This window comes from Quercus suber, unplaced genomic scaffold (assembly GCF_002906115.3).
Source record: "Quercus suber isolate HL8 unplaced genomic scaffold, Cork oak 2.0 scaffold_174, whole genome shotgun sequence".
Lineage (NCBI taxonomy): Eukaryota > Viridiplantae > Streptophyta > Magnoliopsida > Fagales > Fagaceae > Quercus > Quercus suber.
Genome location: NW_027069634.1, coordinates 1 through 12,568, shown reverse-complemented (window position 1 = coordinate 12,568; position 12,568 = coordinate 1). Strand labels below are relative to the sequence as shown.

Genomic DNA, 12,568 nt, shown 5'->3' with positions numbered 1-12,568 from the left:
ACCTGTACAGCCCATAAACCCCATAGTTTTTGGAAGACTCAGATTTAAAAAAACCCATATATCCCACAAAAAAAGCTTATTTTGCTTTGTTTTCCCAGCAATTGAACAGAGCTTATTAAAAAGTGATTCAACAAAAAAAAAAAAATTAGAGAGAAAACTGTACCAGCGATGCTAGGTAGTGGAGTTGGGAGTTGACAGAGAACACATGGGATAGTTTTTGAAATACAGAGCGGAAAATGAGAGAGAAAGTAGCTTCTCTTCTTCTTCTTCTTCTTCTTCTTCTTCTCTTTTTTTTTTTTTTTTTTTTTTTTTTTTTTTTTTTTTTTTTTTTCACTCCCAATTTGACATGGATTGATGATGTGGATTTCATGAGAAGCGTACTATCAAGTAGGGCAAGGAAACTACACAAACCTGGAAAATGGTTAGAAGTTTGACGAATTCTGGACACCCTCATTAGCAAAAAGAAAAAGAAAAAAGAAAAAAGAAAAACTGTATCTAGTTCCCTATTTGCTCCATTATAAAGTCCTGATTAACCTTACTGCAACAGCTCATAAGGCAAATTCACACATAGTTGTATCAGATCTACAGAGTATGTTGCAACCTACAGGCTAGCTAGATAGACGTTAAAATCCTCTTTAATGATAATTTCAAACAAATTGAGCTGAAAAAAGACCAGAGTAGTTATATTGTATTTTGCAAATTAAGAACATTTAAGCTATCTGATGAATAATTGTCATTATATATTATTATAAATCTTATGAGTCCTAACACGAGAGAGAGAGAGGAAGAGGTGATGAATAATTGTCATCATACATTATTCTAAATCTCATGCGTATTAACGCGAGAGAAAGAGAGAGAGAGAGAGAAGTCCAGTTGATTCTCAGACTGCACTTTGAAAGATGGAAAGGATGACAGTTGAAAAGTCCAGTGCCTTCACTCCAATATTTTGTTGGCAAAAGGAAATATGGGAACTATATCCACAGGAACCTAAGATACAAGAAAAAATTACAGTAAGTCCTGGATACAATAAAAAGATATTACATGCTATATTTATGACATTTCAGCAAATGAGAATATTGGTGAAGGAAAATAACTTCAAAATTTCTCTTATACCGCCTAAAATAAAAAGGATAAAAAAAAAAAAAAAAAAACCTCACAATTACAGTAATAATTATTTGAATAAAACTGCTCTACCAAAATGTTTTTTTGTCCATTAATATCCAGATCTCAAGATAGGTCACTAGGTATACATCCTTCTTATGTCCTTGTCGTAGCAGGTATCTCTATCAAAGAAAACATACTCAGTTATACAATGAATGTATAGCTAACTTTGCTGCTGAAATCTTTGGATTGACATTCTATAGATCTATACAGAATCCTGCCTTCCTTGGGATGGGGAAATTTACAGTTAGGACTATTTGTATAAACACTACTTCTGTTTCATTCACCCCACACATATAATATAAGAGTTCTGTACACATTTTTGACAATATTTTTTAGCACCAATATTTTCATTAAAAATTTGTGCAAACTAATTGCAAAAGAAAACTATTCTTATACCTTATACCAAAGATGATTTTAGTAATGATTTCTTTCGCTAAAATATTTATGATCTCCCTCGTTCTGTCTAAGTTTACATTACCCTTCCTCAAACCATGCGACGGATATCTGTCTCTTAGCCCATACATTTTGATGCGGGAAGTGCAAAAAATTATTTATATTAGATTAGTTTTGCTTATTTTTGGAAATCAATTGTATTAAAAATGTGGCCAATTGTATCTTTATTTTAGATCTTAGTGGCTAATTAGATTATTAGATTTTTAGACAATTGTCTAGAGTCGAGGTGATTTTGTAATTCAATAACCGGTATTTCCCAAGTCGTTTAGAAGGTTTCCTTACACAATTAGAATTAAAATTTCCTATGTCAGTTAAAATTAGGTTCAATCCTAATAGTCTATCTAAGCATATAATATTGTACTCCAATGGAGATTGAAGATTTTTGATGATGAATTAAATTTCTCTTAGAACTCTTCCAATAGTCCAGCGCCGACACCTAGAGGTTATCTTTTACCTGGTACTGATTGCAAAAAAGCTGAAGTGCTTACTCCTGGGTTACTATCTCTTAACTTCCTGTTCTTTATTTTTCATGTTGCATTTTGGTTATGTCTTGACATTCACAACAAATTGTCCCAAAAGTTTGTACTATTAGAAATGAGAACTTCCATCACATTCAGGCTCAAATATTCCTACAATACCTAGGGCATACCTAGATGCAACTTTCTACTGAAGATTATTTGCTCATTTACTGGAAATTGCTTAAATTATAGTTGTATCTAGAAAAAAAAAATGAGGCTTTGAGAAACTCTACATAAGCAAATAAACTAAAAAGCTAAATAGAAAACGTTGGTGTCAAACAAACACGTACACTCACACGGCCGTCAACACAAACACAAACACAAACAGCCACCTGAAAACACCACATCAAAAAGCCAAAAAGCCCAAGCACACTCACATGGTCACCAACACACACAACTGCCACCTCAAATCCACCAATGACTACCAAATCACCGAATCTGCCATCTCCAAAGCTCTACAAACCTCAGTGAAAACTCCCTCTCCCTCTCCTCTCTCTCAGATTCAATAAACCTGGACCTGAACTTCCTTTTCTCACTCAGACTATCACCACTGCAACCCAAAAAATCACACAACCAGTACCCAAACCACCACAAGCTGCCAATTGAAACCCAAGCAAAAAATTGGGTTGTTGCTGTATGAGAAGTTACTCCTCGGCCAAGACACACCCCTCAATTTATCCAGAAAGGAGCCAAGTTGTTGCCCCTTTTTAAACCAATAAACACTGCCTAAACTTGAAAAAAAGAATGTGAGGGAGAAAGAAGAGAACAACAGAAAGGAGGTGAGCAGCTGAGAGAAAAGAAAGAGTGGATGGCTAGAGGAGAAAAGAAAGTGGGTTGGGGGTGGGGGCGTGGAAGAAGAGAGGAAGTAAAGGAGAATAGCCAGATAGGTGGAGGGACTTAATTGTAATGTTTGTTTGTTTATTAAGCCCAAAACGACTGCAGTTTTAAGTTATTTGGCACAATTTTATTACATTATAATGCTTTCTAAAACAAAGTCGTTTTTTCACCCATGTATAAACACGTTGTCAAAAGGAAAAATGGACAGAAGGGGATTTTTGCACTGATTGATAAACTGAGGTTTTAAATAAAACTTTTTAAATTTCAGGGTCAGATTTGAAATCACCCTTAAAAGTATAGGGTTTAAAAGGTGATTTCTCCTAAGAATAAAAAGGGAGATTTTTAGACAAAAATCACAAAGCAAGATGAGCTTTATCTTTGAGGCAATGAAAATTTTCAACATCTTATATACCATTTGAACTTTCAAAAGGAAAACAAATATGGTCAATTATTGATAAAAAGCTGTATTAGGAGTCAGATGAACCAACAAAAACTCCTACATGTAAAATGAACAGATTGTTATGGCTCATACCTGAATTTTCTCTAATTTCTGCAAAGCTATCTTTAATGGTTGTGTCATTTTACCATATTTCTGAAGAAGTAGATATGCAGCTTCTTTGTCACCTTTTGCCTGTATAGTGAGGATCTCCCTACTCAGGCTTTCAACTGCACCTTCGACCTTTCAAAAGTAGAACAAACTTTATGGCTAAGCAATAAGAAAAGAAGAGAAACATATGGCTAAGAAATAAGAAAAGAAGAGAGAAACTTTGAAGAGGAAGTATCATATACCCTAGAAAAATCAACAGAAAATGTTTCATCAGGATGCAGGATGAAGGCTCCTTTGTCATACAACCAGTTAAATTGCAGTGCTTGTCCTTTCCTGAAGACAAGAAAAGTGCATAAGGTGCTTGGTTACAACACTAAACGGGGATCATAGAATGAATAGCTAGCTTACCCATGAGCTTCCTGTAAGCCAAAACGTACTGAGCGGAAGCATCCAGCAAGGAAGGAAATATACATGGACTTCAATAAACTCTTGGAAAGTAAATCCTGGACTCATAAGAGTTATGCAAGGACATCAGCCAAAGCTTCCCACAATCAATATAAAGCTTCTGAGATTAATTGCTACAGAAGACAATATATTTATTCTTCGGTAAGAACTTTCACACACCACATGAGATTTGATTCATTTGAACATGACCTAACCAAAGACTTCCTTTATAAGGGGTGGAGTACCATTAGCCCAAATGCTATTGGCAAAAAGACATGTTATTATATCATTATTTTTTCTCTTAGTCCATTGGAGGCCCATTAAACCTATGGTCTACAGGCATTTGTAGCCCTGTCCCTCCTCTTAAAGAACCCATTCCCAAGTATAGGTGGAATTCGATTAGTGGCCTCTTGTACTATTATAAGAGATTTAACCAACTAAGCTAACCATAGTAACCTATATTATTTAATATTTTGTGATTAAATTACAAGATTTATCATCCTTCAATGCAAAAGAAATCATACTTAAAAAGTTAATGCTACAGAACATTAACTGTAAGTGTAAGCAACACCTAAAACAATGATATACATAATCATTAAGCAAATCCTGTTGATATATGCACTATAAGTAGTAATTGCATTGACTAAAACATGCTCAAAGCATCCCATAAAACCAGCGAATGACCTGGCAGATTAAAAACCGTAGTGCCCAAAGGCCAACTATATCAGCTTTTGCTTCTTCCAAAGCAGAGTGGAGTTCCTGCAGTTCCTGTATCAAATGGTAAAATAGAAATCAAGGAAAACAGAGCTGCTTATTTAATAAAAATTAACACTAATAGGGAAAAAAAAAGGATGAAAACAGAAAATAAATTAAATCAAAGCTCTTCTTCTTCATTTTCTTATTCTTAAATAAGTATATTAGATCAAAAGAAAATAGATTAAACAAAAGAATTTTATTTTCTAAAAACAAAAAGAAAAAGTGGGTAGGCTGGGGGAAAATGTCAGTAAAGTACATTTATCACTATCAAAGTTCTCCTGTTTTAATTAGGTCCTAGGGTTGTTAACTGCAATAATGGTAAACCTTATGTCACTGCAGTTGATTTTGACCCTTCTTGTGTATGTCAGCCTTGATGGTACTTATACAAAAAAACGTCAGCCTAGATGGACAAAAATTGGAATGACTGGCATCTGACTACTTCATACAAAATTTATATAATTTGTCTAATTTAAGGTCTAGCTTACAATTGTATGTAACAGTCTATGACATGAGGGGGAAAGAAAAAGCAAGATACCAAATGACTTTGGAACTCAAATATCATACTGTCCACTTTATTAACACTTTCTTTCATCTCCAATCTCACCCCCCCACCCCCCCAAACCCGGGAGGTAGAAATAATGGCTAGAAGGCAATGGTTGTGAATAGGCAATTGAGTTAATTGTGTTGGAATCAAATTGATGGGGATGCTTGCCAGATGGTTCTGGATTTAATGGAGAAGTTCAAGGGATGCTTTTATGGACTTGACTTGAACAGGATAGCACCGGTGACAATGGTCATTTGTCTTGATTTATAGTGGTGGGTTTGGGTGGTAAATTTGGCCATAACCTTTGGTGATGAAGATGGATATGGAGTTGGTTCAATATAAAAGAATGTCTTAGTTTTCACATATGCATGTATGAGACAAGCACGCAATTTCAAGATTGAAGTGAAATTTGGCTCTGTTGTCCAAAATTTATATAACTTGTTCAGACAATGCCTAGAAAAGTCATGTGTTAAAGCTGATGGAATCATAGAGGATTCACTTTTGACCCAACCATGATAAAGTTGCAAAACATTTGAACATAAAGACCAAATACAAACAATACGTGGCAAACAATTTTAAAATGGGGTTGCTGGTCACCAGCTTGGAAGGGGTTGTTGGCTTCTTCAAGTGGTTGTCTACAATTGTGTTGCTTGGACAGGAAACCTGGCTCTGATACCAAAACTGACGTAGGACAACCACACTATTTCAATGGGATAATTAATCAACAACAAAACAAAGGATAAACCCTAGGAGTCAGCATTAAGCAAAATTGGAGTCGGCAACAGCGTAAAAGAAACACATGTTTATTATAATTCTCAAAGCTGTCTTATAATAATCAGAAAAAGTGCTTAAATAGCAAACAACTAGATGCATAAAAAAAACCCTAATTATTAAATACTCGGACTTGCTTAATCTTCAAGCCCAATTACTACCAAGCTCCATCCATAAGGCCACTGGTTGGGCCGTCTTCTTTTTGCTCTTCCTCCCATACATGTGTATAATTGGGGCTTGTGTCCGCACCAGTTGGTCTACATGCTATAAAGGACAGGGGTAGGTTGTCTGTCTAGAGTGTGATTTCTTTTTGTTTGATGTGGACTGTTTGGAGAGAAAGGAATTCACGCATCTTTGAAGATAAAGAACTTTGTTGGATCAGCTTAAGTTGCAGTTAGTGTGCACTTTATTTGCTTGGAATCAGGCTTTCTCGTATTTCCCTGCTGTAGTTATGAATTGTTATCCTTCTAGATAGCATGTCTCTTTGCTAAACTTGTTTCTCTTATTTTTTTATTGTTTGAGTGTTTTGTAGTATACTCTACCTTTGTACTTGGACCCCATTTTTTTCCCATTTAATAAAATACTTTACTGATCAAGAATTATTGTAAGAAACCATAATAAAGTTGGATGACTCCTCATCATTTTTTCCCTTAATCCTCATCTTTTATTGTTTTGGTCCCCTGCTGTATACTTCCTGAATACTTGGGTGACTCCTTAAGACTATGAATAAAATTTTCTTAAATTATCAAAAAAAAAAAATTATTGTAAGAAACCATAATAAAGTTTGTTTGTTTTTGTTTTTTTTTTTAAGATAACTGCAACACTCAATTACCTTGTGATAAATACTTAAAAATAAATAAATAAAACTCCAAATTTTACATGTAAGCTTCTACCAAGTGACCAAATTGGCTGGCTTCACCCTGCAAACATAGGAATGCAGCCAACATAGTTTTTGACATATACACCAAGTTGATAACTCATCTAATAATTAACAAAGTTTTATTTTCAGGAACTTTTTACTGCTTGACATTAATTGCAGTTTCTGGGGTTAAGTAATAGATTGAACTATATAAGTAATCAAATCTTGATTTATGCTTATGCAACTACCAATGAAAACAACTATGACAAGTAAATTTTTTATTGGCATAGCACATTATATGAATGGAAACTTAGTTGGTATCGAAGTTCTATTGTACTATAGGAGAGGATATACTATCTAAACAAGTTCCAAGACTGGAATGAACTACGTGCAAAGCCAAAGTAAAAAAGGTGAAACCAAACAAAAGAAAGAAATAAAAAAAAAAGAAAATTCATCTAACCAGTCTGACTGTAGACTTTTGACCATTTGGAAGTGTTATGGTATGGGGCCCGATCCCATGGCAGCACTCATGGCAAATTGTGTGAGTGAAGAATGATTCAAAATCTACAAGTTCTTGTTGTTCCTTTGTAATACAAACATCAGATATTGGCTGAAGAATATGTTTGAACCTGAGGATAGTAATGCCACAATTTAAAAAAAAAAAAAATCCCAGTATTTTTTTTTAAATTTAAATTTCAGAAAAGGAAGCAATAATAGAGATCAATTCATCAAAATAAGATTACACATAAGACCGTAAATATGCATGATGATCATAGAATATTCAAGGAAAAGGATTGTACTTAGCCTCCGAAACATTCTTAAGCATGACCATTGATGTTCCTCGATCATTTACTATGCGCTCATCATTTGGTAAATTGAAAGCAACAGTTTGAGGACCCTTTACATCCTGAGGCAGAATTTAATCTTATCAACATTTAGCACATTTAATGATACACTTACATCGTAACTATCCAAGTGAAAAAAGAATAAAAATAAACATGAAACAAACTATAGTTGGAACTAAAGAAAATGAAGTTAGGAATACCAATAAACATAAAGGAAATTAAAGTAGTCCCAGTTGTAAATTTATTCCATAAATTCATTTTAACCATGACCGAGTGAAGATGTTTAAAATCTAGATAGGAAGTTAAAAGTCCTCAAGAAAGGCTTGAAAGAATAGATCAATCAGAATTTGGATATGAGGAATGAGTAAATGCTGAATGAGATACTACATTGCCTGTGAAGTCTGAAGACCAACTTGTTAATGTCTTTACCAAGGCCTTATGTAGGAATCGCTTAGAGTGAAATAAAATATTTCTTAGAGAATTCCAAATTTCTAGTGGATTCAGGCTTATTTTTTCTTGATTTGTCAAGGCTTTGTTAAGCCAAGAACAATATCTAGCCTATTGTGTTTTTGTTCTATGTTAAGCGGTATCAAAGCTTTTCATTGATTTGGTATGGAAAACAACCAGGGTGAGCATAACAACCGTGTTGAAGGAGAGAAAGGGCTACATGCCCTTTGGGATGCACTCTAGGCTCAACAACAGAGTATCCAAGAGATTCGTGCTATGTTGGTGACTATGAGGCTTAACGACAATAGGAACCATGAAGGCAACATATACGATGGTCTTGGGTTCAATGCTCGTGGTCTAGTTGGTGATCGGCGGGGTCCTGTCAATCACTGAATGCCATCAGCCTATGAGGATGATTCTGATGATGAAGATGGAAGGTATTGAAGGGAGGCACGGCGTAATAGGGAGGCTAGGGATTACTGTCTAAAGGTTGATATTCCTAGTTTCAATGGGGATCTTGATATCAAGTCCGTCCTTGATTAGATCTACGAAGTTGAAATTTTTTTCAGATGATGGATGTATCAAATGGGAAGCAGGTCAAACTTGTTGCATACCAATGAAAGAAAGGAGGAGCTTCTGCTTGGTGGGATCATGTACAGAATAATCGTCGGTGGCGGTGACGACATGGGGGAGGATGAAAAATTTATTGAAGGGTAGATTTTTGCCTCTAACTATGCGCAAGATCTATTTCAGCAATATCAAAATTGCATGTAGAGTGTTCGATTTGTTGCTGAATACACAGGAATTTCTTCGCCTGGCAGCATGTTGTGATTTATTAGAGACGGAGGTGCAGCAGAGAATGCAATATATAAAAGGCCTAAAATTCTCAATTCATGAGAAGATGGGCTTGCAACCTATTTGGACAGTAGATGAGGCTTGTAATTTAGCGTTAAATGCAAGAAGGTTAATGGTGCCTCAACCAAATCGAACTGTAAATTCCAGGCAAGTTCCTAGTGGGGTATAATAGGGATGCTGCTAAGAACCCTCATGCCAGATCTATTGCAAACCGTTGCTACTAGTCTGGTAAGCCTGGTCATAATTCATGTGTAAGTCTAGCATATAAGCCTTGTACATCTTGCAGATTAGGATGAATATGGTGGAGAATTAGGAGAATAGGATTATGGTGATGATGATTTACTAGATCCTGAAATTGCAGATGAAGAGGGTGAACATGTTTCCTACATAGTGCAGAGATTATTTTACACTCCAAAGCAGGAGAAGTCGCCATAGCTCATTTGTTATAGTACTGAATTCCGTTGCTATTTTGTGAGTGCTAATGTTACCTTTTTTGAGTCCACCCTATTTCCTCTCCACCTAGTCAGTGTCTATCACCTGATCTCATCTCCAATCACGAGGGAGAGGTTTCCATCTTGTCTCCTACACTTCCAATACCTTTGTCTCCTCCTCCTCCTCCTCCAAGACCATTGGCTTCCCATCCTACTAATCCTCCCTTATATGTTTATCAATGATCTTGAGATCGGCATGTTGTGTCATATAGCACCAATGCTACATCTTCTTCATCTAAGGTTCATGCTTCCTCTGCCTCTCTCCCATTGACTAATGATTTGCCGATTGCTTTAGGATGAGGAACTCTCTCCCATTGACTAATGATTTTCCTATTTCTTTAGGACAAGGTAAACGTACTTGTACTCAGCACCTGATTGGTCATTTTTTTGTCCTAAAATCATGTTTCACCTTGCCTGCATTCATTTGCTTGTACAATTTCTATTCCCTCATCTTATAAGCAGGTCTTGTATTCATTCGGATAGAAACATGCTATTGATGAGGAAATTAGCGTTCTTTATAAGAATCAGACTTGGGAGCTCACTACTCTTCCCTCTAGGAAACAAAAAAACAGTAGGTTGTCATTGGGTATACATTGTCAAGTACCTCCCAGATGGTTTGTTGAGCGCCATAAGGCATGGTTGATTGCCAAAGGGTACACATGAACATATGAAGTTAACTGTCTAGAGATATTCTCTCCTATGGCACGTCTGAATTTGGTTCGGATCCTACTATCTGTTGTTCTTGGCCTTTGTATCAACTTGATATCAAGAATGCCTGTCTTCATGGAGAACTTTGGTAGGAAGTATACATGGATCAACTCCTTGGATATGTTGTTTCTGGTAGTGACCATCTTGTTTGTCGATTACAAAGTGCGTTGTATGGTTTGAAGCAATCTCCTTATGCATGGTTTGATTGATTTAGTGCCGTTGTACTTGGATATGGTTTCCAGCAATCTATTTCTAATCATTATGTCTTTGTTCGTCACTCTTCCACTGGCACTATTATTTTGATTGTTTATGTGGATGACATTATTATCTCTAGAATTGAATCTGTTGGTATCGCTGACTTGAAGATGTTGGTTGATACCGCAGCTTCATTGGGAAGTTACCATACTATGAATCGTCCTAGCATTACTTTTATTTTTGTAGTTGGTACAGTTAGTTTATGCATGCTGCTTGCCATCCTCACTTTTAGTACCTTGTGTTATCTGAAGGGGGCTCTTGGACTAGGACTTTTGTACAAGTTGTTTTCTCTGTATGTCACTGGTTTTAGTGATACTGACTGGGCTGGTAGTCTTTCTAATCATCAGTCCACCTCTGGCTATTGTACATTTTTTACTGGCAATCTTGTTACTTGGTGCAATAAAACGCAGAATGTTGTTGCTCGTTCTAGTGTTGAAGCTGAGTATTGAGCTATGGCTAGATACTCATTATATATTATAAAAGAGAAAAAAAGAAAAAAGATCTTCATTATATATTATAAAAGAATGAGCTTCTCATTATGCACTGTAGATGTCTGACAATAACTTTCATTTTAACTACTCATGCTTGATTTTATTTATTTATATATTATTATTATTATTTTTTAAAGTTTACTAGTTGTATTATCATGGAGTATAAAATAATAAATTGGGGCAAGTAATAAAATCATTAAGAAATAATTTTTTCAAACATTCTACAAGCTCACCCCTGCATTATAAAGAAGCTGAATAACACGAATAGGAGCTGCAATCACATCTTCAGATTTGTACATGCTGTCCATCGGGAGATTTTGTTCCAGTATCTATAACAATAAAAATCCTTTTAGTAATTGAATGAAGCAGAAATATAGGGAGGAAATGAAAGCTCTTACAACTATGTCGGCCACTGTCCCTTTTGGCCAACTGGAATTTACCCTACTTGATGAGGTCCAAGCCATGGTTCAACCCCTTGTGGGTTGGGTTTATGAGGGTACAACTTCAACCAATTGGGTGGAGAAAGAAAAAGTGAAAAAAAAAAACAAGAGAAAAGAAATAGAGGATCTATAGTGAAAAACAAATATACAAGAGTACCCTTAAATTATCGCCAAAGAGTTTAAGTTGAGCAGTTGCTTTGTCATCCCGAACTCCAATAAATGCTTCAAATGTTGCCTGCAATTAGATGCAATAATGTGCTACATAGTACAGTGAACAAAGAATGGGAAGAATAGCCGTATATTCCTGCTTCAGAAAAAATATAAAGCAGGATTAATGCTTTCTAGAAAGTTTACATTTTGTTGTAGACTGCTCTCACCATTTGCCTCAGAAACTGTAACAATATCCTTGCTTAAGCAGTCATTTCACCCATCATCAGAAAATTAATAAGAATACTACCTGTTGTGCATATCTAGTGGACATGGGTTGCGCCCCTTTGTGCTTATTTAATGCATTATTACTTATCAAAAAGAATATACCAAAGGTTCATCTCTTCAGCTATCACAACACATCAGGAAAATATTTCCTTTGAAGTAGTGATGCATATATACACATACAGTTTTGCAAAATTAGATTTCCTTAAGTCCTCTAGGATAGAGAAAGCATGAAACGGACTGTCTATCATGCAATACATCCTCAATGTGCAAAGGTACTTTCTCATCTACACAAACGAGTCAATGGGATATTGAATAATTTGAGACTACAAGGCAAACCAATATCAAGTAAGTGCTGAAGTTCACATGTTTCGCTCCACAAATATTTGGCTTGTAATGCAGATTTCATGTTTCAGGCAGTTTTACTTTCATCCCCATTCTTATGGGTGGAGATGCCTAAAGGGGATTGGCATATTCACTGTACCAGATTAATGTTCATAAAACATCTCAATCTTACACTACAATTAAAGATAACGAGCATGAAAGAAAACTCAACAGATCCCTGTAAATAATACCTTGTACCCAAAAAGTGCATCTTCATATGTCTCATAGGGACCGATAGTAACATCCAACTTGGAGTCCTACAAAAAAAAAAAAAAAAAAAAAAAAAAAAAAAAAAAAAAAAAAAAAAAAAAAAAAAAAAAAAAAAAA

The 12,568-nt window shown here is 35.4% G+C and overlaps 1 protein-coding gene across 1 annotated transcript; it reads right to left on the bottom strand.

The window, feature by feature from the left end:
* Nucleotides 1-716: 716 nt before the first annotated feature.
* On the bottom strand, nucleotides 717-12,498 carry LOC111991725 (nudix hydrolase 3; the record flags this gene model as incomplete). The annotated part of the gene is given in 10 exon segments (XM_065778136.1): nucleotides 717-987; nucleotides 3,505-3,651; nucleotides 3,762-3,852; nucleotides 3,928-4,022; nucleotides 4,648-4,731; nucleotides 7,354-7,522; nucleotides 7,694-7,800; nucleotides 11,219-11,314; nucleotides 11,583-11,660; nucleotides 12,433-12,498. Coding segments are annotated over 10 exon segments (987 nt in total), but the record flags the coding sequence as incomplete, so codon positions are not given.
* Between the last annotated feature and the right edge of the window lie 70 nt (nucleotides 12,499-12,568).